At 36.2% G+C, this 27,695-nt stretch overlaps 1 protein-coding gene across 2 annotated transcripts in view; it reads left to right on the top strand.

The window, feature by feature from the left end:
• SEC23A (Sec23 homolog A, COPII coat complex component) overlaps positions 1–27,695 on the top strand; it is a 64,823-nt gene that overhangs the window by 13,976 nt on the left and 23,152 nt on the right. For both annotated transcript variants that reach the window (XM_032344088.1, XM_032344087.1), the window contains exons 7-14: positions 675–819; positions 2,707–2,865; positions 3,948–4,063; positions 7,512–7,635; positions 9,632–9,712; positions 11,915–12,004; positions 13,393–13,499; positions 19,530–19,683. In XM_032344088.1, the coding sequence (XP_032199979.1) occupies positions 675–819; positions 2,707–2,865; positions 3,948–4,063; positions 7,512–7,635; positions 9,632–9,712; positions 11,915–12,004; positions 13,393–13,499; positions 19,530–19,683 (976 nt within the window). The remainder of the gene's footprint in view (positions 1–674; positions 820–2,706; positions 2,866–3,947; positions 4,064–7,511; positions 7,636–9,631; positions 9,713–11,914; positions 12,005–13,392; positions 13,500–19,529; positions 19,684–27,695) is intronic.

Below are 27,695 nucleotides of genomic sequence, written 5' to 3'. Positions count from 1 at the left end.
TTCACAGACCTGTACCCCTGGGGCTAATACTACATTATATGTTAATAAAAATAATCATAATACAAAAAAGGAAACCATTGTTATGTATTTAAATTACTTTTTCTATTTCTTTCTTTTTTTTTTTTCTTTTTAAGAGAGAAAGAACAGGTGAGCCGGCAGAGGGTGGTGGGGGGAGAACAGAGGGAGAGAAAGAAGCAGGCTCCCAGCCGAGCATTTGGTTATAGTGTTTCATTAGTCATCACAAACCTATTCAATTAGAGGTTAATATGAGTTATTAATATGATGAACACCTGTCTTCTATTTCATAGAAGAGAGCTTAAACAGAGACACCTGGGTGGCTCAGTCAGTTAAGCATCTGTCTTCCATTCAGGTCATGAACCTTCAGGCCCTGTGCCCAGCTTGATCTCAGGACCCCAGGATCATGACTTGAGCAAAAGGTAGATGCTTAACCCACTGCGCCACACAGGCACCCCATGCTTTTCTCTTTCTAAAAAAGTAGACAGCTTGGTTCTTAAACTCTTTTTTTTTTTAAATAATTTTTTATTTTTTATAAACATATTTTTATCCCCAGGGGTACAGGTCTGTGAATCGCCAGGTTTACACACTTCACAGGGTTCTTAAACTCTTAACCACAAACATTTATAAATGACTTTTTATTTAATTTTGTTTTACAGATTCTTGCAGCCAGTACAGAAAATAGACATGAATCTCACAGATCTTCTGGGAGAACTGCAGCGAGACCCTTGGCCTGTACCACAAGGAAAGAGACCCTTACGTTCCTCTGGAGTGGCACTCTCCATAGCTGTGGGACTACTTGAGGTAATGATGATAACTCTGTTTTGGAATGTAAATGTATATGTATGTGTATCAGTAATATGTACAAGGTAATGTTGAGTATAAAAATCAGGTCATTAGGACAGCAAGTATATAATTATATTTGAAGTTGGACTTGCAGGGTATCCTTTTGTGTACAGAGAGGCACCTAGAAGGGTGTTTGTCCAAATATTAACAGTGGTAGAATAAGGGGAATTTTGCTTTTAAGTAGTATTTGAAAATTTTACACATCTCTTAGGCTTTGTAACTATAGTTAGAACTTTATAATTATAAAAATGCTTTTTAAAATTGTGAAATGATACCAAATTTACAGAAAAGTTGTAAAGAACTTTTTTCTCCTTGAACTATTTAAGTTGCTAGTATGTTCTCAACCCCTTGAATACTGGAGTTGTGTTTTCTATAAATGAGGATGTTTTCCTACATAACCACAATACAATTATGAAAATCAGAGTATTGACACTGATAAATTACTACCACCTAATTTTCAGACCTCATTCAATTATTTCAATAATTTCTTTTACAAAAGAGATATAGTTCAGAGACATGTATTTAGTGGTATGTCCATTTAGTCTCCTTCGGTCGGGTATAGTTCCTCAGCTTTGCTTTTACTTTCATGACCTTGATGCTTTGGAAGATTCAGTCCAGTTATTTCATAGATTCTCTCAAATGAGGTTTGTTTTGATGTATCCTCACAATTAGATTCAGGTCTTGCATGATTGGCAGGGATATCAGAGGAAAATGCTGTGTTTTCATTACACCCTATGAGGTGACCCATGATTTTCATTTGCCCCATTCAAGGTGATATAATCACCACGATCACTTACTAAGATTGTGTCTGCAGGTTTCTCCACTATAGAAGTACTTTTAAAATTTCTCCTCCTTTTGTGATTAATTAAACGTTAGATGGTAAGGAACTTTGAAACCATGCAAATATCCCATTCTTCATCAAACTTTCAGTTTATTTATTAATACCATTATGGAGTTTACATTTCCTTCTCTCTATGTATAGTTACTCTACTTTGTCCCATAATTAGAAAAATTTATATAATCATTTTAGAAATGCTTTTATTTGTAATTTCTCTAGTCAGTTACTGGACAAAAATACAGAGCACATTTTTCATGTTATGTTATAGCTTCAGAAAAGAAAGAAATGACAACTTTTGTTATCCATTGTGTTTGGATTCCTCAAAATTTCTGGTCTACTGAGAGCAGTCTTTCTTATTTTAAAAATAATACCATTTTTCTCATGTCACTGGTACCTTGGTTAGGAAGGAGAGGTAGATTGGAGTACTTTGTCCATCATCTTGAACTAGAAACATAAGCTATGCTTGTGTTTTAAACATAAAAAGTAAAACAACAACAACAAAAAATAGAAGATGCGCTCTTGGGGTGCCTGTTTGGCTCAGTGGGTTAAGCCTCTGCCTTCGGCTCTGGGATCGAGCCCTGCATCGCATTGGGCTCTGTACTCAGCAGGGAGCCTGCTTCCCCCTCTCTCTCTGCCTACTTGTGATCTCTGTCTGATGAATGAATAAATAAAATCTTAAAAAAAAAAAGAAGATTCTTTCTTTCACTCTTTCTCTACTCCTCCCAGTCAGGCTTTAAGTAAGCAGGAGAAGCATCCTTGTTTAGAGAGATCAGGTTTATAGATTATTTTAAAGTTAGGAAGGCACTATTGTTTAGGGTAGGATTTCAAAAGAAAGGTATTCAAATAAATACCTTGTTTTTAAATTTCACTTTACAACATTTGGTTATTTCCTGAAAAATATATGCTTTCCTGTTTTCTAGAAAGAATATATCAAAATTCACTTTTAGAAATGTATATCCTTGTATTTTCTTTTAAATTCTTTTGACAAGTTACTTTTTTTCCAATAGTGTACTTTTCCCAACACTGGTGCTCGTATCATGATGTTCATTGGTGGTCCAGCCACTCAGGGGCCCGGAATGGTGGTTGGTGATGAACTGAAGACACCTATAAGATCATGGCATGACATTGAAAAAGATAATGCCAAATATGTTAAAAAGGGAACTAAGGTAAATTTTGGTTTTTAAGCCTTTTTGCTTTAGTAGAAAAATTCATTTTATGGAAGAGGAAGTATACAAATACTTGATGATAAGTGATCTGATATTGTGAAGTCTGATATTGTTACTACTATTCAGAATTGGAGAAACAGTGTTTTTTTTTCTTGATAATTTTTCTGGTTTTAAATATTTAAAGACTTAATAGCACCAATAAGTATCTCTTTAAAGAATATTCTAGAGAGAAGCTCTGTGTGCCTTTTTAAATATTCATTTTAAAGAATATCCTGCCTGCTTTGGAAAAATTCCTTGCATTTTCCTTTTTCATTTCCAGAGGCTGTCTTGTAGATACATATATTGTTCATAGCATGAATAGTCCATTATTTTCTTGTGAGTTGTTTTCTGTTCATGTTACTTCAATTTTATTTGTGTTTGTGACAGTATATTCTCACTTTTGACTGTGTACTCCCTTGAATTGGTTTTGCTGTTAATGTCCCTTTTTAAAAAAGAAATTCTCTATAGTTCACAATTTTATTTTAGTTTTGCTGTATTATCTCTTTTCTTTTTGGCAGTCATTATACATAATTTTAAAAGTATAACAACATGATTTTTGTCACTATTACTGGATGCTTTTTTCCTGCTACCTAATTTTTCTTTTGAGCTTGGAATTTTTATTAGAGCTTCAAAAAGTATTTCTTTTATTGTTTATCTAATAGTTTTTGTTACTGTCTTTCCGTACTTGACGTTTTTGTTGCCTGGATGTGGATTTAGCCAGGAAAACCAGTTCTGTCTTCTACTATGTTCATGTATGAAGAGCAAGATATTTGGTATGCCTTTTCTCCAAAGTTAGCTTCATTTAGGAGTATATTTAGAAAGAATTCTTAAAATTTGAAAGTGTCATACTTATAGAAGTTATTATATCACTTTATGAACAATTTTTTATCATAGAAAATTAAATTAGAACATCACATTTAAATTATTATGTATTATTCTTTTAGAATTTTTAAATGTTATTTTGATCTCTTTATGGAAAAATGATTTATAGGGTGGTTAAGTTTGTGCATTGCTTTGATTTGATTAAAAAAAATCTTTTGTAGCACTTTGAAGCATTGGCTAATCGAGCTGCTACGACTGGTCATGTTATCGATATCTATGCATGTGCGTTAGATCAGACAGGTCTCCTGGAGATGAAATGCTGTCCCAACCTTACTGGGTATGTATTTACAGTGTTTACGGTTTTTGCAATTATAGACTGATGATTACAGTTTACAAATATAAACCAATAATGACAGTTTAGGAAAAACAGTCATCATCCTGCCACTCCAGGACAACTATTAACAATTTTTGATACTCCTTTCAGTAAAGCTCACTTTAAATTTTTTCTGAAATTCAGTTATAAAGTCACAAGTTCTGTTTGAAAAGCTGTTTTGATATCGTGCATTGTTTTATTATTGTAGCAGCTTTTTTTTTTTTTAAAGATTTTATTTATTTATTTGACATACAGAGATCACAGGTAGGCAGAGAGGCAGGCAGAGGTGGTGGGGGAAGCAGGCTCCTCCCAAGCAGAGAGCCCGACGTAAGACTCGATTCCAGGACCCCGAGATCATGACCTGAGCTGAAGGCAGAGGCCCAACCCAGTGAGCCAACCAGGCCCCCCTGTAGTAGCTTTGTGAGATATAATTCACACACCATACAATTTCCCGTTCAAAGCTTACAATTTAATGTTTTGTTTTTGGTTATTTACAGGCGAGCAACCATCACCAAGTTTTGTTTTTGAACATTTATGCTACCCCAGAAAGTAGCTCTGTACCCATTAGCTGTCATTTCCCTTTCCTGCTTCCTTGTTCCCCACATCCCCCACCCCGCCGCCGCCCCTCAGCCTGGGCCACTAATCTACTTCTCTCTCTATAGATTTGCCTGTTCTTGATCTTAGGGGGAAACTATTTCATCTTTCACCATTAAGTGTGATGTTAGCTGTGGGGTTTTGTAGATATGTTTATCAGGTTGAAGAATTTTCTGTCCTTAGTTGAGATTTTGTTAATTAAGGGTGTTAGATTTGTAGCTGGAGTGGGGTAAGTGAGAAGGACAGATTGTGAGGGTCTTTTGACTGATGTAAGGCTTCAGATTTTACTTTGAGTGAGATGCAGAGTCATTGGAGAGTTTTCAGTTGAGGTGTGATACGATCTGATGTAATGTTTTAAAGGGACCATTTGACTTCAGTTGTCTACAGTAGAGATATATAGGGATACAGGAATACCAAGTGGTGGCTGAGAAGTGGTTGGATTTGGGGTATATTTAGAAGGTAGAAGATTTGCTGATAGGTTGGATCTAGGGTTTGGGAAAATCAGAGGGAGTGTACTGGAAGGATTGCCTTTTGTTGAATAAGACTGTGGAAAGAAGAGTATTTGGGGAGAAGATTGGGAGTTCAGTTCTGAATATGTTTGGTTTCAGATGCCATTTGATATCCATGAGGAGGTATTGAGTAGGCAGTCAGGTATTACAACATAGAGTGCAGGAGATGGGTCTGGGCTGGAGATAAAAAGGTGGGAACTGTCAGAATTTTGGTGTTTCTTTTTTTTAAAATAGCAATAAAAATGGTAGTGTTCTAAGATTTTGCAATTTAACACCACAAAGATCATTGGTGACCTTCCTAAGAGCAGTGAAAGTTGACTTAGAGTAAACTAGAAGAATAGGAAGACGAGATTGATAACAGCTGGTATAGATTACAACTTTTCAAACTTTCACATATTAGGTCAGCCGGGTATCTTATTAAAGTACAAATTCTGGATTTACTGTGCGAGGGATGAGACTTGGAATTCTGCTTTTCATACAAAATCCTTGATGATGCCAGTATTGCTAGACCAGGGTCCACACTGAGTAGTTAAAGGTATAGATAGCTCTTTCTTAGTGGTTTGCTGTAAAGGAGGAAAAATTAGTGAGGTGGTATAAGTTGTCCTTAATGTATTATGCATTACCAGGTTTAGTGATAAGAGAACATCATAGATGGACATGTTTGTTGAAATAGAAAGTCTGAAAGAATTTATATACTGCTATTGGAATTAAAATGTTAAGTTGTTAAGACTTCTAGATAAAGGTCAGCATACAAAATTCAACTATATTTTTGTACACTGGTGAGAAACATAGAGAAAACAGCATTTACAAAGGTATAATATAGGGGCGTCTGTGTGGCTCAGGCTGTTAAGTGTCTGCCTTCAGCTCGAGTCATGATCCCAGGGTCTTGGGATCCGAGCCTCATGTCTGCCTCCCTGCTTAATGGGGAGTCTGCCTCTCCTTGTCCATCTGTCTCTCCCCCAGCTCATGCTCTCTCACTCTCAAATAAATAAATAAAATCTTTAAAAAAAGGATGTATAATAGCATCAGAGATAACATAAATCAAGAGTTTCATAGTATCAAAAATAAAATTATCATTAATTAATTGTGCCATATCAGTTTTATTCTTTGGCCTCTTTTAAATTTTGATTATATTTTAAAAATATGAGGAAATACATGTAAATATTTGTATGCATTTGGGTATATGGGTGTGTGTGTGTCCTCTTTTTGTATGAGAAGCAGAAAGATCTACATATCTTTACCAACCTTGCATTTTCACTTATACCCTACAAAGTGGTTTATAGGAGTTTATTACCTCATTGTGTGGATGTACCATATTTTATTTAACTAGTCTCTAATAGATGATCATCCAGATTGTCATCTGGAATATTTCCAATCTTGTATTATTAGAAATAGTGAATACTCTCGTGCGTATATTCTTCTTTTGTTTTTGTTTTCCAGAATATCTTTGGGATAGATTCCCAATAGTGGGTTGGCTAGAGTAAAGAGAAAACACATAGGTAATTTTGTTAGATATTGTCAAATTCTCCTGCATTCAGGTTCCATCGTTTTGCACTCCCATCTGTGTTTCCATAGTCTCATCAACAGAATATGTTGTCAAACTGTGATTTTTGCCAATCTGTTAGGACAAAATGTTATCTCTGTTATCAGAATTATTTTTGACAGTTAATATATAATAATATAATAATATCTGTTATCAGAATTATTTTTGACAGTTAATGTTCTTTAAAACTTAAAAAAAAATTAAAATAGGTATATGCTTACTGAAAAAAATCAAGCCGAATATAAGAGCTTAAAGTGAAAACGGTCCTTCAGTCTCCTAGTCTCACTGAGTGTGATCCTGTTAAGTTTGTGTGATATACACAGGGACAGTATATGCAAATATATACATACACAGGTATATATTTGTTTTTAAGAATGAGAACGTGTGCCGTAAACTGTCAGGTATCTTCACCAGTGTGGAGAACTGGGTGGCTGGAATGGGAGAGATGTATTTGCTACCATGCACCATTTTGTACCTTTTGAATTTTGTAATGTATGGCTGTATATCTGTTTATAAAGGAATGTTAGTAAATTACTGAGGATCAATGCAAGTGTTAGGGGCACTCAGATACCCTCAGGATTGAGATTATTTGTGGGGTGAAGATAGTCTTATATATTTGAATTTTTTTAAATTGATGATAATATAGCACATTTTGGAAAGCAACTTCAAAATTTGTTGGTAGTACTGAGAGGTAATTTACTTCTGTTTTTAACACATGGACCCAATACTTGTGTCACTTACATTATTTTTTGTTCTTTCCATGCAGAGGATACATGGTAATGGGTGATTCTTTCAACACTTCCTTATTCAAGCAGACTTTTCAAAGAGTCTTTACCAAAGATATGCATGGACAGTTTAAAATGGGCTTTGGTGGTACATTAGAAATAAAGGTAAGAGCCAAAACTTGATATGTATGGTATGTTATCAAAGAAATTTGTAGGCTTGAGTGTGATTTTAAAATATCATTAATCAAATTCAATATATGTATTAAAAGTAGTGGTGGTTTTATTTCAAAAACCAGAATTAGAGGTTTTACCAGAAAAATGTGTCATCATTAAATGTACATGAAATTTTACTTGAGCATTTCCAAATAATTGTTAGAAAGAAAGATACTATATAGGTAAACTTCCATTTTAAGTGTGCTTTGTCTTTTTAGTGTTGTGTTTGCTGTTGTTAATGCTAGATTTTTTTAATTGTAGGAGTTAGTAACTAACTTAAAAGAAACCTGTTCTGTTCTATTTAGGTAATCGGTAATTGTTTCATGGTTGGTAGGTTGTTGATATTGGTTACTTCTGTCATTCACTTCAAATTTGGATTTGAAGAGTCCAAAGGCTTGGGGATACCTGGGTGGCACAGTCGGTTGGGCATTGGACTCTTGGTTTCAGCTCAGGTTGTGGATTGAGCCTTAGCCTCAAGGCTAAGAGGGGAGTAAGCTTGAGATTCTCTCTTGCCATCCTTTGTCCCTCCCCTCTTCTCTTTCTCTCTAAAATAAATAAATCTTTAAACGAAACAAAAACTCAAAGGCTTAGTGTTAGTTACAAGTGTATTACAAACACATTGATTTTGAATTTCCATTAAATGTTTCTTATTAATCTTTTTATTTGAATGCTTGTTCTATGTCCAGCATTAAAAAAGGAAATTACAAATTATAGAGATCTCAAGGGATATATAGGGCACAGGTTTTATTAAGAAGAAACTCAATCTTGGGGCACCTGGTTGGCTTGGGCAGTAGAGCGTGCAGTTCTTGATCTCAGATCTTGAATTCAAGTTCCACCTTGGGTGCGAAGCTTACTTAAAAAAAAAGTTTTGATAGAAAGATAAGATTAACACTTGTGATAGAGTGAAATAACAGATTATAAAAGTCCTACACAGGTTTATGGAAGAAACATGAATGTATGCAGGACACAGTTTACTCTTGACAAATGGTTTTATAGTAACTTACAGTGGTTTTGAAAGATGGCAGAATTAAAGCTGGTTGAAGAGAACACATTTTAGTTAGGATCCCATTTGATGAGACGTAAAGAAGTGAGAATCAACATGGTATATTTGGGGAAACTTCCCAGTTAGTGAATGGTTTTTATTGCAGGGTAAGGGAAATAGTTTCAATTATGTGGTTGGTTGTAGTTTGGAGATGCATGTCTAGGCCAAAGAAGCCATTGTAAATTAATGAAGAACAGTGTTTTCGAGTAAAATTTGTCTGACTGTGATATTCAGTTTGTTGGGAAAAAGAATCTCAAGAAAAGTGAACTAGGCTACCTAATTTTTTTTTAAGATTTAATTTATTTATTTGGCAGACAGAGTGACACAGGCAGGGGGAGTGGCAGAGGGAAAGGGAGAAGCAGGCTTACTGCTGATCAGAGAGCCTGACCTGGAGCTTGATGTGGAGCTCAATCCCAGGATCCTGGGATCATGACCTGAGCTGAAGGCAGATACTCAAAAGATTGAGCCACCCAGGCACTCCCTATTTTTTTGATAGAAAGTAACAATGGCTTGAATTTTGGTGTCAGTAGAAATTGGAAAGGAACCAATCTTGGTGACAGATTTTCTAAGGGAGGAAAAACAGAAGATAGCATTTAAGGTTTTGAATTAGGATGTATGAATTTTGGAGATGCTGTTATTTTGAATTGAGGGTGAGGTTCCCAAATGGAGTCCTCCTATGGGCAGTTGGAAATAGAGTATTAAAGTTAGGTCAGGGCTAGATTTTAAATTAGGGCATTGCAATCTAGAAGTACCTGGTGATTCATTATTTCTAATATTAGTATGTTTTCATTGACTTTTGAGTTTTAAATATGGAAAAAATGTCTATTCTTATATACTTGTAGTTGAGTGTATATTTGAGTTTGTCTTTGAGTACACTGAGGTTTTCACTGTATTCTTACTTTGCAGACCTCAAGGGAAATAAAGATTTCAGGAGCTATTGGACCCTGTGTGTCTCTCAATTCTAAAGGACCTTGTGTATCTGAAAATGTAAGTCATCTTTACTCTAAAAAGAAAATACAGTTAATTCAAATGGCAGACCAACAAGAGACCTAGAGTGGCAGCCTATAGCATTCCTTTCAAAATTATTGTGTAGGCTAAGTTTCAGTAGAATGTGGTTCAGTTTCCATTTCCATTGGTATAATCTACTTGTGCTCATTCCTTTTGCATATCCCTTTTACCATCTACCCCTAAATCTAAACCTTATATAAATTTGTACTGTCAGCAGTCTTCTTTTTTTTTTTTTGCCCAAGTTATTCCTTGTCTCATTATGTCTGGAAAAACTGAACAACTGTGATTTAAAAATTTGGAGACCTTTGAAAGTCAAATCCGAAACTTTTTTTGTTGTAGGATTTCCAGGAAAGTAACCAAATTAGCCAGATTTGAGTTTCAATTCCTTTCTTTTTTGTTATCCCATCTAGGGGCCATATAATACACTTTAAAATGGTAGAATTAATATAGCTATAGAGAGGATGATGGGACATAACAAAGTGAGTAATCATCTCTAAAAATATAGTTTAAAAGTTACTTCTAAGCAATTTTCATGGTAAAAATTGATATCTAAAGTTTTTTTTTTAATCAGACTGCTTACATTATGGAATTCTGATCTAGAGAACCTATTCATATGTGCGTATGAGTTAAATCGATATCACTTTACACAGATCAATTAGTTGGATAGAAGGATAGTGTTAATTGTAATTACTTCATTAAATGGTATGTGCTTTTTTAAAATCATTAAATGGTGTATACTTTTTTTTTCTTTTTTTTTTTAAAGATTTTATTTATTTATTGGACAGAGAGAGAGATCACAAGTAGGCAGAGAGGCAGGCAGAGAGAGAAGGGGGGAAGCAGGATCCCCGCTGAGCAGAGAGCCCGATGTGGGGCTCGATCCCAGGACCCTGAGATCATGACCTGAGCCGAAGGCAGAGGCTTTAACCCACTGAGCCACCCAGGTGCCCCTACTGTTTTTTTTGTTTTTAAGATTTTATTTATTTATTTGACAGACAGATCACAAGTAGGCAGAGAGGCAGGCAGAGAGAGAGAGGAGGAAGCAGGCTCCCTGCTAAGCAGAGAGCCCTACTCGGGGCTCGATCCCAGGACCCTGAGATCATGACCTGAGCCGAAGGCAGAGGCTTTAACCCACTGAGCCATCCAGGTGCCCCTAAATGGTGTATACTTTTAGGGTTGCCTGGGAGGCTCTGTTGGTTAAGTGTCTGCCATTAGCTCAGGTCATGATCCCAGGGCCCTGGGATCAAGGCCTTCATGGAGCTCCTTGCTTAGTGGGGAGCCTGCTTTTCCTTCTCCCTCTCCCTCAGCCTGCCGCTCCCCCTGCTTGTGTTCTCTCTGTGTCAAATAAATAAAAATATTTTTTTATGAATTAGGAAAAAAGTAAATGATGTCTACTTTTTAAGTCTACAATATGAAGAGCTTGTATCAATACTTAGCAAGAACTTGAATTATTTTATAATTTTACTTTGTAAAAATTGTTTAATTTTATTTAATGACATATTTATATGACTTCAAAAAATCTTAAGCTTTTAACATTCATTAAATTAGAAATGTGAAAGTTTTTTTTTTTAAAGATTTTATTTATTGATTTGACAGAGAGAGATCACAGGTGGGCTGAGAGAGTGGGAAACAGGCTTCCTGCCGAGCAGAGATCCCGATGCAGGGCTTGATCCCAGGACTCTAAAATCATGACCTGAGCCGAAGGAAGAGGCTTGACCCACTGAGCCACACAGGCACCCCAAAACAGTTTTTCTTAACTGCAGTTTTTTCTTCCCCTTTTTACCTTACTATATATTGTTGTAGTAGGGATGCCTAGGTGGCTCAGTCAGTTCAGTCCTGGGATGAAGTCTGGCATCAGCCTCCTTAGTCACCGGGGATCCTGCTTCTCCCTCTTCTCCCTACTTGTGCTCTCTCATTCCCTCTCTCTCTGACAAATAAATAAAATATTAAGAAAAAAAAAAGAAATGTGAAACAGTTTTTCTTACTTCAGGTTTTTCCTCCCCTTTTTACCTTACTATATGTTATAGTATTAGATTGAGGGTACGTGGCTGGCTCATTCAATGGAGCATGCAACTGTAGATCTTGGGTTGTGAGTTCAAGCCGCACCCTGGGTATATAGATTACTTAAAATCTTTAGAAAAATTGTGTTCTCTAGATTTCACATATACTCTTTTATTTTTACAGGAGATAGGAACAGGCGGCACTTGTCAATGGAAGATATGTGGACTCAGTCCCACTACAACCTTAGCTATCTATTTTGAGGTTGTCAATCAGGTATGACTTTTTATATTATAAGTACTCAATTTAGGCCATAAATGTTTCATATTTTTTCCAGTAGTAATTATGACTTGAAACTTAATCTGTTTTGGAATTTTTGTTTATCATTTTCTGTTTCTCAAGGCTAAACTTCTTGGTGAGAGGATAAACTATAATAGAGATGTTAGGGAAACCCACCAATGCCCAACATTGGGCAACCCAACTTTTAGTCTGTTTTTTTTTTTCTTTTTGTTGGTCTTAATATAAAACTGAAGCATAAATAAAATCTTAAATTCTGTCTAGTTATGCATTTTTGTAATTAGCGATTGAGGTCCTCCTAGTTGTCACAAGGTATATAAAGATATATGAAGCCCCTACAAGAAAGTTTAATATATCAAAATTCATAGAAAAAGATTGGAAGGTAAAGATTCTAATATGTGAAAAATTTTTTCTGGTATAGGAAGAAGTTATATTAAAGAATGATGTAATATACAAATTACTGCATTACATACCAATAGATATTAGGCATAAAATGAACCACAGAGGTTCATGGTTAGCCTTCCTAAGATACAGAAGTTTTTTTGTTTAACCATCAGAATTTGTGAAAAAGAGGTGGCTCTTAACTGACTGACCAGTCAGTCAATAAAGCAAGAATCCTTATTGTTAAAGGTCATGAAGGTTTCTTGTATTGACTACCTGCTATTTCTTTCTAAGGATCATTATTATAAATTACTGTTGGGCTCTTCTTTTTTTTTTTTTAATCTTTTTTAAAAATTTAATTATTTATTTATTTGACAGAGAGAAATCACAAGTAGATGGAGAGGCAGGCAGAGAGAGAGAGAGGGAAGCAGGCCCCCTGCTGAGCAGAGAGCCTGATGCGGAACTCGATCCCAGGACCCTGAGATCATGACCTGAGCCGAAGGCAGCGGCTTAACCCACTGAGCCACCCAGGCGCCCCAAGGGCTCTTCTTATTAATAGTTTTCCGTTGGTCATCTGTTTATCATGTGATTATCTTCCTATAAGTTCAGTTTTCATTTCCTATACTGAGGGGAGAAGGACTTGGTTCAGTTTCTCTTTTTCCAGCTACAATTTGGCAAAATTGCCTTGCTGTGCCTTTGTGTATCTGTTAATTTCTTTACACTTCTCCCTTCATTTTGTTCTTTTACATCTTCCGATTATATATTACTTGAAACTGATATCCTAAATGGACTCACTTCTTTTTTTCTTTGTCATTTTTCCCCTTTCCCAGATCCATTTCTCTTTTATGTGGCAAATCACAACTGTTTGGTGTGCACTGGAAACAAGCATCCTTCTAATTGATTTTAGAATGACTTTCATTAATGCTAGGGAAACTGTATAACATTATAATAGATTTTACTTAGTTTTTACTCTTATTTTCACATAGCATAATGCTCCAATTCCTCAAGGAGGACGTGGTGCAATCCAGTTTGTGACTCAGTATCAGCATTCAAGTGGGCAGAGACGCATCCGAGTGACCACCATCGCTAGGAAGTGAGTTGTATTTGTTAGACACTTAATTTACATATCAAAACTATTCTTGGTCATGTTTCCAAACTGGGTTTCTGTTTTGAGCAATATCTCTAACTAGAAAGTGGACATTTATGATTAATAGCATTTTATTATTTTAACTCAGCTTATTGGCTAAAATATTCATTGTTAGGATCCATAATTTTAAAAAAATGACTCCTAAGACACATTCTTCAAAATATTCTTGTATTTAGCATAGTCCTCAGAGAGGAGGAGAAAAACTAATAAACATTATCCTATAATAGGCAGTGGTAATATGTATATACGTGTAGAATAATATACCATAATAATAGCATTATTTTTCAATTGATAATAAAGTTCTTAGCTAGTTTTATCATTCTATATTTTTTTCAAGTTTTTATTAGATATTTAATTCATTTACCAAGCCTTTATTCCTTGTCTCCTTTGTGATTAGGTACTTCTAGGGCAGGCTATGGAATGCAAAGGACTTGAATATACTTGGTCTGCTATATGATACAGAATAGTCCAGTCCTCAGAATTCTGTGTAGTGAAGGGACAGTTTTTTTTTTTTTTTTCTTCCAATTTTTTGGAGACTAATACTTTTATTAAATACAATAAAAATGAATTATTAGAAAATGTAACTTTACAAATTCAAAATATAAGTCTCTATTTTTATTAGATTTATTAGACAAAAAATTATTTTATTAAATTGCTTAAAAATTTCTAAATATTTATTCTCAGTTTCTGTTCTTATCTCATGGCAAACTGACACTAGATTTGCATACCACACTTTGTATAGCACTGCTTGAGACCACAAAGGTGAAAGTCTTTCAACAGTTAATATTATAAGGTAGTATTTTATGTAACAAAGTAATGTCCTATATTTCTTGAGGTAGTTACAGTTCCCAAAGAAAGTGATAAGACATACCAGATCCCTTTTCTTGCTCATCTCTATATGATGTATTTTCTGAGTAAGGCAAAAGAGAGAGTTGATTAGGATAAACTTAACAGATTTAAGCATGGGCTAGAAAATGGACACAGAGGGCATCAAAGCTCTTATTTTATTGAACTGTATTTAAACTCTGGCTTCATTCCTGAAAACCACGAGATTGTTTTGGTGAGTGATGGACATTAACCTTATGCTTAAACTGAGTATTAGTTGGTTGGATTGTCTTTTGGTTAGCAAAGGATTGTACATAGGTTTGTTGTCCTGCTCTGCTACCTTGGTTTGACTTAAAATCCCGGACCAATTTCTTGGAAGTTTTGATTCTTGGCAAACATGTCAATTTATTTTTTTAAAATTACTTACTTATTTATTTATTTATTTATTTTTTAAAGGGTTTTTATTTATTTGACAAATGGAGATCACAAGTAGGCAGAGAGGCAGGCAGAGTGAGAGGAGGAAGCAGAAAGCCTGATGCGGGGCTCGATGTCTGGACCCTGGGATCATGACCTGAGCTGAAGGCAGAGGCTTTAACCCACTGAGCCACCCAGGCACCCCCATGTCAATTTATTTATGCCTCCTCACACACACACATGCATGCACGCATATACATGTGCAACTTAAATTCGACATTCAAAACATTTACATAAGGAAACAACTGGACATACCAACTGAGGGATATTTTATAAAGCTACTGACTTAGACTTGTCAAAAATGTCTTAGAGGGCAAGAAAAGCATTATAACCAGTCCAGATTAAAGGAGACTGAAGAGATGTTATGACTAAAGCCAGTATGTGATTCTGGGTAAAATCCGGTGTCAGGAAAAATTTTGCTGTAGAGGACACTACAGAGACAATTAGACAAATTTGAATGTGGTTCATATATAAGATAATGTTACATCAGTTTTTAATTTCATGAATTTGATCATTAAGGCTTTATAAGAATAGAAGATAATTTTCTTGATCTTAAGAGATACACACTGAAGGTTTTTTTTTTTTTTTAAAGATTTTATTTATTTATTTGACACAGAGAGATCACAAGTAGACAGAGAGGCAGGCAGAGAGAGAGGACGGAAGCAGGCTCCCCGCTGAGCAGAGAGCCCGATGCGGGGCTCGATCCCAGGACCCTGAGATCACGACCCGAGCCGAAAGCAGCGGCTTAACGCACTGAGCCACCCAGGCACCCCGACACTGAAGTTTTTAAGGGAGGGTCATATCTCTAACTTACCCAAGAAGTTTGACAAAGGAAAGAGTACGTGTATGAAGGAAGAGAGAATGATAAAGCAAATGTGTTAAAATGCTAACAATTGATAAATCTAGATGATGGATGTATAGGAGTTTATTCTAATCGTAGCTTTTTTTTTTTTTTTTTTTTAAGATTTATTTGTTTATTTGAGAAAAAGAGAGCATGAGTGGGAGGGGCAGAGAGAGAACAGGAGACCGTCTCAAGCAAACTCCACACTGAGCGTGGAGCTGGACACAGGGCTTCATCTCACAACCCTGAGATCATGACCTGAGCCAAGTGCAAGACTCAAGTTGCTTAACTGACCTCCCAGGCATCCCTCTAGTCATAGCTTTTATGTTTAAAATACATTTTAAAAGAATATATATTTATTTATTTGAGAGAGTGAGTATGTACACGAGCAGGGGACGGGCAGAGGAGGAAGGGGAGAGAGAATCCTCAAGCAGACTCCCCACTTATTTAGGAGCCCAACTCAGGACTTGATGGCAGGGTCCTGAGATCATGACTTGAGCCCAGATCTCCAGCTTGGCCACTTAACCGACTGAGCCACTCAGGCATCCCTATTTAAATATTCTTAAAGTGAAAAGTTTTAAAAAGTTAGGTAATCCAGTTAAGAAATGGGCAGCAGAAGACCTGAATAGATATTTTTCTAAAGAAGACACACAGATGGGTAATAGACATATGAAAAGATGCTCAACATCACTCATCATCAGGGAAAAACAAATAAAAACTACAGTGAGATACATATACCTTACACCTGTCAGGATACTTAAAATTAACAACACAGGAAACAACATATACTGGTGAGGATGTTAAGGAAAGAGGAACACTCTTACTCTGTTAGTGGGAATGCTAACTGGTGTAGCCACTCTGGAAAATAGTGTGGAGGTTCCTCAAAAAGTTAAAAATAGAGTTACCCTACACCCAGCAATTACACTACTAAGTATTTACCAAAAGTGTATAAAGATACTGATTCAAAGGAATACATGCATCCCGATGTTTATTTATTTTTATTTTTAAAATGGTTTTTATTTATTTGACAGAGAGACAGTGAGCAGGAATGCAAGCAGTGGGAGTGGGAGAGGGGGGAGCAGGCTTCCTGCTGAGTGGGGAGTCTGATGTGGGGCTCAATCCCAGGACCCTGAGATCAAGACCTGAGCTGAAGGCAGCCGCTTACTGACTGACCCACCCAGGCGCCCTGAATCTCAATGTTTGTAACAGCATTATCAATAATAGTCCAACCATTGAAAGAGCCCAAATGCCCATCGACTGATGAATGGATAAAGAAGAGGTGATATAAATATATATATATACACCCATGGAATATCACTCAACCTTCAAAAAGAATGAAATCTTGCCATTTGCAATGATGTGTGTAGAACTAGAGTGTATTATGCTAAGTGAAATAAGTCAGAGAAAGACAAATACTTCTGATTTCACTCATATGTAGAATTTAAGAAATGGGACATAAGAGCATGGGGGAAAGAGAGGGAGAGACAAACCATAAAACAGACTTTTTTTTTAAAAGTAGGTTCCATCCTAGGGGTTGAACTCATGATCCTGAGATCAAGACCTGAGCTGAAATCAAGGGTCTAATGCTTAACTGACTGAACCACCCAGGCGCCCCTAAAACATTTTCTTAACTATAGATAGTACAAACAGGGTTGGAGGAGAGAGGTGGTCAGGGAATGGGCTAAATGGGTGATGGGCATTAAGAAGGGGCCTTGTTTTGTTTAGCACTGGGTGTTAAATGTAAGTGATGTGTCACTAAATTCTACTCCTGAAAATAATACTACACTGTATAAGTAACTGGGATTTAAACAAAAATCTTAAACAAAACAACAAAAAAGTTAGGTAAAATTTTTTTTTTCGTTAGGTAAATTTTTTAAGAGAAAGGGGACTCTCTTGTGAGAAATTTCATGGGTTTATATATTTTCAATTTGCACAGAATTTATGAGGTTATTATAGAGATACATATTATGTGTGTTTTGGTGCCATTTATGTCATTATGTCTCATCAAAACACCCATCTTTTCAAATTAACTTATCCTGACCATTTTCAATAATCAGCACTTACTTATTTTTTTATTTATTAGGAGTATGATTTTAGGGGCGTAGGCAAGTGTAATTGTTTAAGTGAATAAGCCATGTGAAAATAAAGGACTCAGGTTCCTGAGATACAGTCAAAAGTTAACCCTATTTTTCATAAAGAAAATAACTTTGATTTGGAAAGTTTGGTGTGAAACTAGTTGTAAGAATTACAGTGAGAAGGGAATATTGGAAATGCAGAAGACAGATTTTTACCATGTGAATAAACTCTTTAAAACTTGATTCTAAGAGCATAATTTTTAAGTTATAGCTAAATAAGTTTTAATTAGTAAATATGCATGTGCTTACTTGTCACTGTAGTTAAAATATCATCTTTATGTTTCATTTTGAAGCAAGTGAATATCATGGTCATCCAAGCTGGGGAAATACTGATTTGGATAATTTTGTTTTTAGTTCTTTGAGTTTTTTAAATTAAAACTTAAAAAATAACTGAACTATTAGTATAACTATTGTTTAAGTTGTATTAAAAATGATTTCAAAATTACTAGTTCTTACTCTTTTACTCATTCTCATTCTTTTTTTGCCTCTTGCCTGTTTCACTAGACTGAGATACTTAACAGTTGTTAGTCATCTAGAAAATATTAAAAAATTGTTTGTTTGAAACAAATTAAAAGTAGAGGAAGAAGGGAGAAGAATTTTGAATATGTTACTGCCTAAATTTTCATGGGATCACTTCTTACATCTTTGAGTAATGCAAAAGTGGTCTAGCTTTTCAAAAGCGCTTAAGTATTACCATACTTGGTTAAAGTGAGGCACTTTAGAATTAGGATCAGCTGAAGTATTTCAAAACTCTGTGAAACATTAAACTAACAAACCACATATAAGCTGTTGCTATGTCTACCCAAGATCAATTTGACTGGATTGGATTTATAAAACATGTGAATTTAAGGGGCGCCTGGGTGGCTCAATAGGTTAAAGCCTCTGCCTTCGGCTCAGGTCATGATCCCAGGGTCCTGGGATCAAGCCCCGCATTGGGCTCTCTGCTCAGCAGGGAGCCTGCTTCCTCCTCCCTTTCTCCCTGCCTCTCTGCCTACTTGTGATCTCTGTCAAATAAAAAAAAAAACAAAAACCCCAAAAAAAACCACATGTGAATTTAATAAATTATTGCTATTTTTATACATAATAGCAAATTAGTCCCTTAAAGTAAAATTTTCAGTTACTAACTTTTGATTAGTTTTGGTCATTGTATTAGCATGGAGAGAAAAGAATACATAGAAACTTCAATTATATCATTTTTGTCATTAATAATTGAATTAAAGACCAAATGAGAAAACTTTTTGAAATAATTTTGTTCATTTTCCAGGTTAGTAAATGAGAATTATTTAGGCTGGGAGAAAACTTGTATTTTTTTGTTTTAGTTCCATGTTGCTGCCTTTAGAAAATTGAAGAAATAATTTCAAAGTCTGACATAGAGACTTGTGTACATGCACACAAACACATATACTTGTGCCATTTTTTTACTTGTAAAAGTCTTAATGTTTTAAGGAATGTGTTTGAAGATCTGTCTTTACAGTTATTTTTGAGGACTTTATTAGATTTGGATATATTTTTCTGAAAAATAATGCTATACTGAAACTGCTATTAGTGATTTTAAAATGCTCGTTTTCTAGGCAATGTTGGAGTTTTCAAGTATTGAAGTAATTTTCTGCATCATTTTAATTTAAGTCTGTGTGGTAGCCAGCTGTGATATTGTAACTTTAGTAATTCAACAGTATCTCTGTGCTTTCTTCTTGCCTTTAGCTGGGCAGATGCTCAAACTCAAATCCAAAACATTGCTGCATCTTTTGACCAGGAGGCAGCTGCCATTCTTATGGCCCGGCTGGCAATCTATAGAGCAGAAACAGAGGAAGGACCAGATGTGCTCAGATGGCTAGACAGACAGCTCATTCGACTGGTAAGAAGTGAACATAGCGCTTTTCTCAATCTGAATGCTTTTGTTTGTCGTATTTGTTGCTTTTGTTAAGTATCTCTTTCAACATACTTAACAGTTAACTGAAAGACTGTATGGGAGATTCCTATTCAAGTTGCTGAGAAAGGCATAGTACATTTATCTCTTCCAGTAAACTAAAATACATTTTTTTTCTTAAAACGAAAGAGTGCCACTTAAGTAACCTATTCTTTTTCTTTTTTCGGGGCTAGAATCATATTGTTCCAAATCTAATCCTAAATTATTGAAATGTTTTTTTCTTAGTGCCTTTTTGGATATTTTTTCTTCATTGCTATGATTTTAGTTTATTTTTACTTAAGAGAAGTTAATTGTGACATAAAATTGTATACATTAATATACAAAAATATAGGTAAGTCTTGATTATTTGAATCTATATTAGCAAGTTAGTGTTAGTACAGTTACTGGTAATGCTGATTTACTTGGGTTTTTAATGTGGCAGGAATCCGATACATTTTGACCTAGAATGCTTAAGTTCTAGTCTTTTTTTTTTTTCCTTAAGATTGATTTATTAATTTGAGAGGGAGAGAGAGAGCACGAGCACATAGAGGGAAAGGGAGAGGGAGAAATAGACTCCTCACTGAGCAGAGAGCCCGATGCAGGGCTCGATGTGGGGCTCGATCCCAGCACGCTGAGATCATGACCTGAGCCGAAGGCAGACGCTTAACCAACTGAACCACTCAGACACCCCTCAAAATTCTGTTCTTTTTTTTTTTTTTTTTAATTTAATTTTTTTAGTTTTTCAAGATTCATTGTTCATGCACCACACTCAGTGCTCCATTTTTACTCAGCAAACTGTGGCCTATTATTTTAGTCAAACACCCTGTTGAGAACTCTCTCTGCTAAGCTATTAGATTTCTGTTTGTTTTGTCCTCTTTGTTTAGATTCTCAGGTAGTTTTTTAAAACATTCTTGAGTGAACTAGTCTTTGTTAATATAATTAGCCATTTTTGTAGCCATCATCCAGGACTTTTTTTTTCACTTTACTGTCAAGGGGGTTTTTATACTAACTTCTCTGTGATAAAAGCAGTGTTAAAATATCAGCACATCTTTTTTTTTTACAAGAAGAGGCGTAAAACCTCTCATAGAGTTAATCACTGATTGAAAACACCCTCAGTACAAATGCCAACTCAGTTCCTCCAAGATGAACCATTGTTTCTAGATAGGAAGATAAAATAGTAAATATATTTTGACTTATGCTAGTTTAGAACAGCAGAAACATTTTTTTTTTAAAAGATTTTATTTATTTATTTGACAGAGATCACAAGTAGGCAGAGAGGCAGGCAGAGAGAGAAGGAAGGCAGGCTCCCTGCTGAGCAGAGCCCAATGTGGGGCTCTATCCCAGGACCCTGGAATCATGACCTGAGCCGAAGGCAGAGGCTTTAACCCATTGAGCCACCTGTCAGGCACCCCAGCAGAAACATTTTCTTGAGTCACACTATCATTTAGCGATTTGACATGACATTAGTGAAATCTGTTGACTCATCAACCTGGATAGAAGCTTTTGTTTTTCAGCTGATTGCATAAACCGCTTCAGTATCATGTGACATGTTATCAATGCATTCACTTATTGTAGTGTTTTAAAATGGAACCTTTTCGGGTCGCCTGGGTGGCTCAGTGGGTTAAAGCCTCTGCCTTCAGCTCAGGTCATGATCCCAGGGTCCTGGGATTGAGCCCCGCATCAGGCTCTCTGCTCAGCCAGGAGCCTGCTTCCTCCTCTCTCTCTCTGCCTGCCTCTCTGCCTACTTGTGATCTCTGTCTTTCAAATAAATAAATAAAATCTAAAAAAAAGAAAAAAAAAAAAAGAAAAAGAAGGTATTTGAAGTAAGCACCTTTATTTGCCAGATGACTGTGGTTTATAATGAAGTGCTTTTGCTGTTTTGGTAGAACTATTACTGCATTTTTAGGTTATGACACGTGATACAAAACTGAGTAGTACAGCTTGGGTTATCAGCCCTCATAAAACCCCGTGATGGGGCACCTGGGTGTCTCATTCTTTAAGCATCTGCCTTTGGCTCTCTGGGATCAAGACCTGCATTGTGCTCCCTGCTCAACAGGACGCCTGCTTCTCCCTCTCCCACTCCGTCTGCTTATGTTCTGTCTCTCTGTCAAATAATAAGTAAAATCTTAAAAAAAACAAAACCCATTAATTAGTAGCTTTCATTGTAAAGATCAACCTTTTCTGTATCCCTTATTGCCTAGGTGTAGTGAAATGACTCCGAAGATTGTAATTCTTAGGAATTCTCTGTGGGCTTATGTTGAATCTTTGTCTTATATTTCACACCCGAACTTCAAAATTTGCCATATTGTTTGACATGCTTGTAAAACATAAATGCTATTAATATATAAAACAGAATGGTTTTGTAAAGAACTAAATGAGATACTTACAAAAACTATGAAATTACAAAACCTACAATATAATTCACTTGTACACATTCTGTAATTTTGTAGCATTAAAACAGGAGCACAAGGCTTCTGAGGATAGAGAATAGATGAATCATGGGATGATGAAAATTTTACTCTTATCTTTGTCACACCAGTGTAGCTTCTTTGTTCCTATCAGTCAGTTGGCAAATGTATGTAAGAGGAAGTTGGTGGAGGTAATTTGAAGGAGAGGCTGACATTACCAGACTATTGCCCTGCTTTCTCTGCAAAATAGCTTTCTAGCTTTCACTAGTTCCTGGTGGCCTCCCTTATATGTCAAAAACTGAGAATGAAGTTCTCCAAATGAACATAGTCCTACTGCATACTGACACATGGGACTGAAAGGTGGCTTAAAGAAATTGTTAACAGGATATCTTGGAAACTGTTTATCACTGTGGCTGGCATCATATGGTATACAAAGTTCAGAAAACAAATTAAAAAAAAAAAGTTTTGGGGCACCTGGGTGGCTCAGTTGGTTAAGCCTTCGGCTCAGGTGGTGATCCCGGGATTCTGGGATCAAGCCCCGTGTTGGGCTCCTTGCTTCAGCGGGAGCCTGCTTATTCTTCTGCCCGCTGCTCCCACTGCTTGTTCTCACACTCTCCATCTGTCTAATAAATAAATAAAAATTTTTAAAAAAGTTTCTTGTGGAACCCCTAGTGACTGAGGGGCCCTCATCTATGGTAAAAGTGGTGAGAATATGATCTTTACATTCTTTTAATTGATTGACTCAAATTAGCATACAGTTGAAGTAAAGCTCCCAGTGATGACCAGTGAACCTTAGTTACAGAGGCTGTTCTAAGATTCATTTTTTGTACTGATTCCACATTGCTAAAATTTTAGTTGTAAGAGTGATAACAACATAAATAGAGAAGGGGTTAATAATACCTTTTAGGTACTATACTTCTGTAAGTTTTTTCCTAATGAAAAAAAATCTGTGAAATTATACTAACTTCTTTCCTCAGCTTGGCATAGTGAATATAATGTTTTCTTTTTTCTTGATGACTCAGACTAATTTTTGTTAAAAATAAACATCTTTTTTGGGGCACCTGGGTGGCTGGCTCAGATCGTAATCTCAGGATCATGAGATCGAGTTTGACATTGTGCTCCGTGCTTGGTGCGAAATCGGCTTGAGATTCTTTTTACTTTCCCTCTGTCACTCCTGCTCATGCTCTATCTCTCTGTAAATCTCTTTAAAAAGCCAGACATCTTTTTAAAAACTGTTTTGTAGATAATGGGAAAATTATGGCCAGATTGATGCTGTAGCACATTTGCTTCTGACCCTTTTAATCTAAGTCCTTGCTCCCCTTGGGCATAATCACTTAAGATACTGGTATCAACATTTGATCTGTCACCTCCATGCAGAGTCTCTTGTTTGGATCCCTCTTGTGCCCACCTCCATGGATCTGTTCCTTACCTTTTATGGTTGCTGTGCCTTTTTTGACTCTTGACCTTTTCTATTGAATGACATCCTTTTTACAACTTAAACCTGATATTTGATTTTTTCCCCCCATCTTTGACCTTTGGTTTACTCACTAACCACAAATTGTATTTTCCCTTTCGCTGTGCTGCTAGCTACAGTGGATAAACAGTTCATCTGATTAGACTTGGCTCAGGAAATCGCTGTTAAGACCCTTGGACTTTTCTAGCAAATCCTACCCCTGCCAGGTTTTTTCTTGTTATACCAGTGGGATCAGGCACTTTAGTTGTGCTCTTTTGTGTGTGTGTGTGTGTGTGTGTGTGTGTGTGTTTTTAGGGAGAGCGAGTGGGGGTGGGGGAGCAGACAGAGACTCTTAAGCAGGTTCCACAGCCAGCTCAGAGCCTGACACAGAGCTTGATCTCACAACCCTGAAATCATGACCTGAGCCAAATCAAGAGTCAGCCTCTCAACCAACGGAACCATGCAGGCACCCCTGTTGTGCTGTTTTTAAAGATGACCATATTTGTCATACCAAATTCTTATAGAGGTTAGGCACTGACCATTAGGGCCCTTTTATATGTCTGCCTTTGTGTGTAAATAGTTAACTGAATTAAAGACAGGACTAGATTCCTTATAAGTTGTTATTTTCCTCAAGAAAATTATATTATTGGGGCACCTGGGTGGCTCAGTGGTTTAAGCCTCTGCCTTCAGCTCGGGTCATGATCTCAGGGTCCTGGGATCTAGCCCCACATCGGGCTCTCTGCTCAGCAGGGAGCCTGCTTCCCCCATCTCTCTCTCTGCCTGCCTCTCTGCCTACTTGTGATTTCTCTCTGTCTATCAAATAAATAAATAAAAATCTTTAAAAAAAAAAAAGAAAATTATATTATTATTGCTTTTTCTGCCTGAAAAAGCAATATTCTTATTACTTCTAAATAACTCAAGCCATGGATCTTTGATATACCTCCTTTATTCTTAAATCTGTTTTTGTTTGTTTTTTTTTCCCATCTGTGGTAGTGTTTTGGTTAGGTTGTTAATAAGGACAATTCCTCATGATTCCAGTAATTAATGCTAGGGCACTTGATAAGTGTTTAAAAATTTTTTTAAGAAGTAACTCAAAGTGGGACACCTGGGTGGCTGTTAAGTCTCTTAAATGTCTGCCTTCAGCTCAGGTCATGATCCCAGGGTCCTGGGATCAAATCCTGAATCAGGCTCCTTGCTAAGCTGGGAGCCTGCTTCTCCCTCTTCCTGCTACTCCCCCTGCTTGTGTGTGCTCTCTCTCTGTCTCTCTGAGAAATAAATAAATAAAACCTTAAAAAAAAAAGTAACTCAACGATTAGAAATGTATGTTTTTAAGAAGTTTTGCAAATTTTATATTGTTATCTGCGGTAAAGTTTGGGTATATTTATCAAAAAATAGGTTAATACACATTTAACTTTTTTTTTTTTAAAGACTTTATGTGACAGACTACAAGGAGGCAGAGAGGCAGGCAGAGAGAGAGAGGAGGAAGCAGGCTCCCTGCTGAGCAGAGAGCCTGACGTAGGTCTCGATCCCCCAGGACCCTGGGATCAGGACCTGAGCTGAAGGCAGAGGCTTTAACCCACTGAGCCACCCAGGTGCCCCCACATTTAACTTCTGGATGCAGTTTTTTTGTTTTTGTTTTTGTTTTTTTTTTTAGAGGGAGTGTGGGAGGAGCAGAGGGAGAGAGAGAATTTTAAGCAGGTTCCACACCCAGTGTGGGGCCTGATATAGGACTGGATCACACAACCCTGAGATCATGACCTTGAGCCAGTGCTTAACTGACTGACTCACCCAGGTGCCCCTGATACAGAAGGATTTTTTTACAGGAACTATTAAATAAAAATATTAAAAGTTTTACTATAGGGGCACCTGCGTGTCTCAGTTGGTTAAAAGTCCGACTCTTGATTTTGGCTCAGATCAGGATCTCAGAGTTGTGGGACTGAGCCCTGTATCGGGCTCCAAAATCAACAGGGAGTCTGCTTCAGATTCTTTCCCTCTTCCTCTGCCCTTGTTCTCTCTCTCTAAAATAAACAAATAAATCTTTTTTTATTATTACTTTTTATTATGTTAGTCACCCTACATCATTACTTTTTGATGTAGTGTTCCAAGATTCATAAAAATAAACAAATCTTTAAAAAAAATAAAAGGTTTTATTACATTAAAATGGAATAAAAAATCTGTGTGGTAGGGGCACCTAGGTGGCTCAGCTGATTAAGTATCTGCCTTTGGTTCAGGTAATGATCCCCAGGTCCTGGATAGAGCCTGGTGTCAGGCTCCCTGCCCAGCAAGGGAGTCTGCTTCTCCCTCTAACTCTGTCCTTCTTCCCAGCTTGTACCCTCTCCCTCTTTCTCTCAAATAAATAAAATCTGTGTGGTAAAAATACCATTATCAAAATTTAATGCCAACTTGTATGTATTGCTTATATCTTTGATATATTCTTATATGTATAACAGAATGTGGAAATTTTCATATACATATATGTATATGTATGTTTATATGCTCTTATATATCAGTAATATTTGGGCAAAAAATCAGTAAAGTTCATGAATAAGGAATTAGCCAAAGAAGGAATGCAAGTGACCAGTCAACATATGAAAAAATTACCAATCTTATTTATAATCAGTGTTAGAAAATAGAAGATAATAGTTTTTATCTGTTAAACTGGTAAGAATTAGAAAAACACAGTAAAGCTTAAAAGTTGGGTAGTATTCAGGGAAACGGACAGCTTGTAGGTTTGAAGTATGAGCTGTATTGTAAACATCTGTCTAATCTTATATATAGAAGGCAATTTATGACATACAACAGAAGCTTAAAAACTGCCTTTTAGGGGCACCTGGGTGGCTCAGTGGGTTAAAGCCTCTGCTTTCAGCTCAGGTCCTGATCCCAGGGTCCTGGGATTGAGACCCACGTCAGGCTCTCTGCTCAGCAGGGAGCCTGCTTCCTTTCCTCTCTCTCTCTCTCTCTGCCTGCCTCTCTGCCTACTTGTGATCTGTCAAATAAATAAATAAATCTTTTAAAAAAAAAAACAAAACTTCCTTTTACCTAGAAATTCTACCTCTAAGAATTTATTCTCGAGATAAAACAGGATAAATATAAATGCTAATAATGATTGGATAAGATTGTTATGGTGTATACTTTAATATAGTGGAATCCTAGTCAGCCTTTAAAAATGAAATGATAGATTATATTTAGCGATATGAAAATAAATACTCATATTACAAGCAAAAATGGACATAAGTATCAAATGCATCCCACTCTAAAAATCAGCCTTTTGGACATTCCTAGTTATCCAAGCATAAAAGTCAACAATGTTTTTGTTACCCTTATTAACCATAACATCAGATTTTCCTAACACTTTAACAGAATTCCAGGCACGGTTTAAAATGTATATATTGTAATGCTATCAGTAGTTCTGAATAATGTGTGACTACTGGTTTTGCTCACAGTGTCTTTTCAGTGTATTTCATTGTATTTTCAGTGTATTTCATTGTATTTGACATTTTAGATTTCAAGAGTATCTGATACTCAGATCAGCAAATCAGGAGAGCTTTCTGCAATGGTGAAAATGTGTAATCTGCACTGTCCCTTACAGAAGTGTTTACTACGCACATAGAACTGTTGAACTCTTGATATATGGCTAGTGCAATTGAGAGGAACTGGACTTTAATTTCAGTTTATTTAAATTGCTGCATATAGCTGTGGCTATCATATTGTACAGTGGAGATCATTCTCTTAATCTGTAAATTCGTCAGTGAAATGTTACTAGGGGCATTAAAGAAATAATAATCTTATTTCCAGATATCAAGATCTATTTTCGGAGGATTAGCTCTACAACTATAGCTTTTCTTGCTCAACAGTGGTTCTGAAATGAACTTCCTCGGAAGCCAAAAATGTGATCAAACCAATTATGCCTTTTTATGTGCTCTATACAGCACAGATGACTACACAAATCATATAGTTGAACATTCCAGGAAGCAAAAGCAGCTGCACTAACTATAGCAGCTAACTCTTTGCTAGTTTTTACTTGTTATTTGTACCCTTGATCATATGTGAGTGCCATGGATATAGACCAATTACATAAGTACTTTAAACATTTTTTCAGA

The sequence above is a fragment of the Mustela erminea genome, chromosome 5 (genome assembly GCF_009829155.1).
Source record: "Mustela erminea isolate mMusErm1 chromosome 5, mMusErm1.Pri, whole genome shotgun sequence".
In the NCBI taxonomy this organism is placed as follows: Eukaryota; Metazoa; Chordata; class Mammalia; order Carnivora; family Mustelidae; genus Mustela; species Mustela erminea.
This window is presented reverse-complemented; position numbering and strand designations above follow the sequence as displayed.